Source organism: Carassius auratus, chromosome 35 (assembly GCF_003368295.1).
Source record: "Carassius auratus strain Wakin chromosome 35, ASM336829v1, whole genome shotgun sequence".
In the NCBI taxonomy this organism is placed as follows: Eukaryota; Metazoa; Chordata; class Actinopteri; order Cypriniformes; family Cyprinidae; genus Carassius; species Carassius auratus.
In genome coordinates this window covers 16,641,819-16,648,565 of record NC_039277.1, presented here as the reverse complement: position 1 = coordinate 16,648,565, position 6,747 = coordinate 16,641,819, and the positions used below count along the sequence as shown (strand labels likewise).

Genomic DNA, 6,747 nt, shown 5'->3' with positions numbered 1-6,747 from the left:
TTAATATACTTTAACAGCAGCAAATCCATCTCTAATGGCTGAAGAAATTACTGTTCTTTTTTTTTTTTTTTTTTTAAATGTTCATAATTTTTTTTCTTCCTTTTTCTTTTCATGTGGTCTTTGCTTTTTAACACCGCACTAGGTCTGAAAAATATTGGTCCTTATCAGGGTTCAAATACATACTGTACAGAGCTGAAGTTTTTAAAAAGATAATTGTAAATAAACTAATGCTTCGCATTCTCTAAACTACAAGTGGAAATACATCTACAAACTGAATAAAGAATCCAGAATATTGAAGTGAAATACTTGTAGCATCCTGTGTTCACCTTCAGATTGTTTATAGTGAGTTTGAGTCTTGTAATCCAATATAAAAAAGATTTTTTTTAGCATTGTTCTATATTTATATTCTTTATACAACACTTTATAAAACACACTTAAGTAATGTCTATTATTTATATTTCATATATTTCACAGTATAAATGTATAAACTGTTTTACAGAAATTCAGCTAAGATGAACATAAGAGACTTATTTAAAAAGTGATTTAACAGTGAATTTATTACTAAAAGTTGTTTATCAAAAGCTATTTTACTAGTAGTCACCAATGTTGGATTCTTTTCAACAAGGCCTTTCCAAAAACTTGTCATGAGTGTTAAATATATCTTATTGTGATATCTTTGCGCCACCTTGTGGCTAAAATCATATTTACACACAACTTCTAGTCACTAAAAAAGTTTTATGGTTTTACATGTATTTATTCGTTTTTATTATTGCTGATATTGTTCATTTTAATTTTGAGCATACAATTATATATGATAGGAAATATAATGAAGATTTGTCGAAAACAAGTTTTGGTCACATTCGAAACACTTTTAAAGGATTTTATTTTAATTTAACCCCACGAAGAATACAAAACGCACGATTTATAATCATATAAAACGTATGTAATGATGTTTTTAAATGTCTAACGAATAACCATGGGAACCTCAAGAAAGGCTAGGGGATTAATAACGGCCTTCCACACAAAACAACTTCCTGCACGTGCTTCTCAAACTGCACGCGGTGAGGGTGAGAATCAGTTTTTTTTTCTTGTGCATCAGTTAATATTAATATTACATTATTTAAATTGAATTTTTTTTAATTAACCAGTTTGAGAAGATTTTGATAATTTGAATTGCTTTCAGCGAAACAAAACACAATATGTATTTTTAATTTATTAGAAACACACATGAAAACCGGTAAAAACAAACCTAAACCAAATTAACAATATCAATCATAACAGTTTGAACAACACACACACACACACACAATTCATAATAATAATAATATAAAAATCCTGGTGTTCTAGTGCATACTGGAAAATTTACACTCGCTGCCCATGTCACCAAAATAATAACAATATTGATTAATTCCTTTCATTTGAAAACTTTCCTTTATATCAATCAATGGTGGACATGAGGGGATTTATGATTTATTTCTAATTCAAATGTATAATATGCTGCAAATTATACATTTTGCTGGAGGTGTGACAAATTATCTTTTAAAATCAGAAATATTTCATGTAGTCATTTCATTACTGAGGTAAAAAGAAAACCTTTATGCAAAATAAGTATTTAAAATCTAGTTTTACTGTACAAGTAGTATAACTTTTCATAACTTACATATATATTTTTTATTCTTCTGAGCATTTTTTTTTTTGTTGGTTACCATCGAAGGCTTATCACCCACTGTAATTTAGTTTATATGTTGCCTATTGATCCATTTAGTGAGTAATAAATGGCCTTCCATATTTTTTATAATACATATTATTATAATGCAAATTAGAAAAATGACTATTATATTAACAAATATTGTAAATGCACAACAACAGCACATAACTGCATAACAATAACATGCCAGTTTAATGTGATAAGAACATCTAAAAGTCAGATCACCTCATTTAGAAATAGTTAACGACTTACTGATGATCCTGTTTCTGTGGACACAAAATTTGATAAAGAACTGTCTGATTTCTTTGATCCTGATGAAGTAGATGAAGGGGTTCACTACAGGTGGAAGCAGACTGTAGAACATGACCAGGGCGATCTTCTGACTGCTGTTCATCTGAGCGTTTGGGATGTTAGAAGTGGTGTAAACCACAAAACGGGGCACATAATAGATGACAATGATAGTCAGCTGTGTTGCACAGGTAGAAAAGGCTTTCATTCGGCCCTGTGTGTTTGCAATTCGAAGTACAGACACCAGGATACTTAAATAAGAAAAGATGATGAAAGACAATGGCACGAGAAGCACAAACATTGCCACAGCATATGAAATGAGATTTGTGAGGGTGGCATCAGCACAGGCCAGTTGGTTCATAGATAGAGAATCACAGAAACAATGGGTGATCATGTTTGGCCCACAGAATGGGAGCTTCACTGTCTGCAATAAGCTAATGGTTGGAGCAATCATTGCAGTAACCCAGGAAAACCCTATTAGAAGTCTCATAGTGCGGTTCGTCATTAAAGCAAGGTATCTTAGTGGGAAACAGATCGCCAAGTACCGATCAATTGCCATGATCATCATAATAAGAGAGTTCAGGGTACCAAAATAGTGAATCAGCTGCCTTTGAAACAGACAAACGTAGAAGCCAATATAACCGTCATTAAACCAATAGCGAGATATAACTTTTGGCAGAGCAACTGTGCAAAAACCAATATCAGACAAAGACAAGCTCAGCATGATAATATACATGGGCTTTTGGAGGCTGCGCTCAATCACAAACAGGAACACAATGAGGGAGTTTCCAGTGATCACAGCGATGTAGATGCAGAGCAAGAACGCTGCCATCAGGCTGTAGTATTTGGGCTGGAGTCCAGGGAAACCCACGATGAAAAACTCTGTTACAACAGAAGCTGTGGTTTCATTTGCCTGTAACATACTAAAGCATACAGAGAACATCTGTTTACAAAAGTACAAATGGATCTGTATGTTACACTAACATTAAATACTACTCACACTGGTAAAAACGGCTTTGACAGATTTGAATTGCCCAAAGATATTGAAATACATACTTGAATTGAAAATTAAATTATACTTAAAAAAGCTGTATATAAATCATATCAATAATAAAATAAAAATATTAAAACTATACATTTCATGAAATATTAACATGAAGAAATTATACAACAATCACCCAATGAAATAAAGTGTGTTTTTTAATGAAATTTTGACTTGTATTTCGGCGAATACCTTAATTATTCCTCTGTTAAGTTATATGACATCTGCTTAGAATATTTTTCCGGCTCACTGTGTCACGGCTCTCAGTGATCAGTGCTGATGTCAATGTTTGATTATTTTATAGCTGTGGAGTCACTGGTAATGCCTGTATGGCTCGACACGTCATAAGGGGTCATGTTTTGAATCATTTGCTGTTGTAAAACTGGGCTGACCTTTGGGGTTTGGGAAATGTGTTTCGCCAGAGGATCTATAGAATGAAGTTTGGCTTGGTTCCTCTTCAGTGTTAGGTATAAAATGTATTTGCAGAACACAGAAACATATGAGCTAGGCTATTTAATTTTTTAATCTATGTTTTTTTTCCCCTCCAGCATAATTCTAAATCAAATCATCTTGTGTAATTTTAGATCTTATATATATATATATATATATATATATATATATATGTAAAAGTCACTGCATGTCAGAAGCTTTTCTATGAATCATCAATGGTTGGTCTTCTCTTTTTGTTTAATGCATGAATGTGCCGTATTGTGATCTTTTTGCGCCATCTCGTGGGTAAAAAGACACATCGTAAATGCTGTCAAATCTCTTTTTATATATATATATATATATATATATATATATATATATATATATATATATATATATATATATATATTCTATTCAATAGACTGCTGTTATTATTATGTATTGTATTTGTTGAAATATGTCTGAAAAAAAAAGATAAACGTTCACAAAAATGTATAGAACATTTTGAGCCGCCAAGCGTCCCGTAGTGAGAAACTGTTTTGGCGGAAACCATGGAAACCTGACGAACAAGGCCTTCAGACAACGCAGCTGCCGCCAAATGTTTCTATGGGAAGCCAAACACGCCTTAAGTATGGTGGCTGAGAGAGCTCAGTGCGCTGCAACTTAAGAAATTACATGCAAATTGAAAAAACACTAGCAAATGGAGAAAACATCTTCATCAGATTCCTCACAACACATGCAAATTAAAGCGCTGCAAATAGCACTCACTGACCACAATGGAAATGTTTCAAGGGCACCCAAAAAAGTATCAGACCCGGCTGGGATTTGATTATTATGCAGTGGCTACTGGTCAGTGGAGTTGTTGGTGAACTGAAAGGTGAGTTGTTGTTTTTTCTTACACTGATTGCATAATTATTTTGTCTTTTGGATATTATTAGCCTAAATAAGCTAATTAATTACACAATTACCGTATTTTCTGGACTATAAGTCACACTTTTTTTTCATAGTTTGACTGGTCCTGCGACTTATAGTCAGGTGCGACTTATTTATCAAAATTAATTTGACATGAACCGAGAGAAATGAACTAACAGAAAACATTACAGTCTACAGCCGCCAGAGGGCACTCTATGCTGCTCAGTGCTCTTGAAGCAAAGATAGCTTCTATACTCTTTGCTTGTAGTCTACACTGAAAACATAGAGCGCCCTCTCGCGGCTGTAGACGGTAATGTTTTCTTTTGGTTCTTGGTTCTAAATAAATGTGACTTATAGTCCGGTGCGACTTATATATGTTTTTTTCCTCGTCATGGCGTATTTTACTTAATTAAAAGGGTTAACTTAATTTAATATCCTCCACTAAATATAACTTAAGGTTAATGAAAATAAATTTGCAATGCTTCATTGTTTCTTAATTTTGAATGTGTTGTGAGGATTTGCAGCGCGTTTCTTAATTTGCGTGTGTTGTGAAGATTTGCAGAAGTTTCTTAATTTGCATATGTTGTGAGGATTTGCAACACTTGTGTTGTCAAACTAATGATGTTTTTTTTTTTTTTTTTTGCATGTGTTTTCTTAAGTTGCAGCATGTTGAGCTCTCTCAGCCACCATAAAAGTAGGATGAAACAGTGCGGTATTAAAGTGTTTGCGCAGCACTTACCCATCATTGGCACAGCTCAATGAACCGAGCTCGACAGTGCAGAAAGGACGTGTTAACACATAGATTGTATCAAAACATTGATGTAGTGTCCGTGACGTCACCAGTAGACTCTTGAAGAGCATTTTGAAGCTCAAAGTGTGCAGAGCGGGGTGTCACCATCTTGGCAGTGTGTCACAGCGCGACTCTCCTGGACAATCGAAAATGAGCAAAAAGGAGCTGTTTGCTGAAGCCATGCCCACCTAGCTCGACGGCAGTGTCAGCAACGGCAATCCACCTGTCACTCAAGTGGCCACGGCCTTAATTATGCAGAACTTTAAGGCTTAAAGGGTTAGTTCACAGAAAAATTAAAATTATGTCATTAATAACTCACCATCATGTTGTTCCAAACACTTAAGACCTCCGTTCATCTTTGGGACACAGTTTAAGATATTTTAGATTTAGTCTGAGAGCTCTCAGTCCCTCCATTGAAACTGTGTGTACGGTATACTGTCCATATCCTGAAAGGTAGGAAAAACATCATCAAAGTAATCCATGTGACATCAGAGGGTCAGTTAGAATATTTTGAAGCATCGAAAATACATTTTGGTCCAAAAATAGCAAAAAATATGACTTTATTCATCATTGTCTTCTCTTCAGTGTCTGTTGTGAGAGAGTTCAAAACACAACAGTGTAGTGATATCCGGTTCGCGAACGAATCATTCGATGTAACCAGATCTTCTTGAACCAGTTCACCAAATCGAACTGAATCGTTTTAAACGGTTCACGTCTCCAAAAAGCATTAATCCGCAAATGACTTAAGCTGTTAACTTTTTTGTTTTGCTGACACTCCCTCTGAGTTCATTTACTCAAACAGTACACTGACTGAACTGCTGTGAAGAGAGAACTGAAGATGAACACAGAGCCTAGCCAGATAATGAACAAAACATTGACTCGTGATCAGTGGTGATGCCAATGTTCTGCTTGTAGTTTCATTAAATGTATAGCTGTAGGATCAGTGTTAAATCCTGTATTGCCGCGTTTCCACCGAAATTACCCTGAACATTTGTACCAGGAACTTTTTTCCCCCCAGACCTGTTGCTTTCTGCGTGTCCACCGTGGTGTAAAGTACCGGGAAGATTAGGCAAATAGACTGGTGACGTAGGTTTTTGGACGTGCACCCTCGGTAGTTCAGATTTTGCTTATTCGACTCGGGAGTGTGATGTCCTCGACGACGCGAATCCGGTAATACTGCAAACAGCAGCGTACATCATAACTTGTCAGCTCGTCTTGATTACTGCAATTTTCCTCTCTGTATATTTACAATAAAACTAAATAGGATATCAAAAACCACTGCCTCCTTTTGTTTTCATTTTAACATAAGAACAGCTGCAGAAATGTACTTAGTTTAGGGATATGTGTGTATATATATATATATATATATATATATATATACAGCCATTACAATGAAACGAAATATTATATAAATTATATAAATATTATTTTTTATTTTCATTTTAACATATAGATAAATTGAATACAGAATTTAAATAATATTTTATGTTTAATAGGACTGGGACAACGCGTCGAGGTCATCGATGACGTTGACGCAAAAAATACGTCGACGCAAAATATGCACATCGATTCGTCGTT

General features: G+C 34.6%; 1 protein-coding gene across 1 annotated transcript; it reads right to left on the bottom strand.

Annotated features, from left to right (window-relative positions):
- Positions 1-1,934: 1,934 nt before the first annotated feature.
- LOC113054651 (olfactory receptor 2AT4-like) lies at positions 1,935-2,918 on the bottom strand. The gene has a single exon (XM_026220340.1). The coding sequence runs from the start codon at positions 2,916-2,918 to the stop codon at positions 1,935-1,937; it is 984 nt and encodes a 327-aa protein (XP_026076125.1).
- Positions 2,919-6,747: the final 3,829 nt, after the last annotated feature.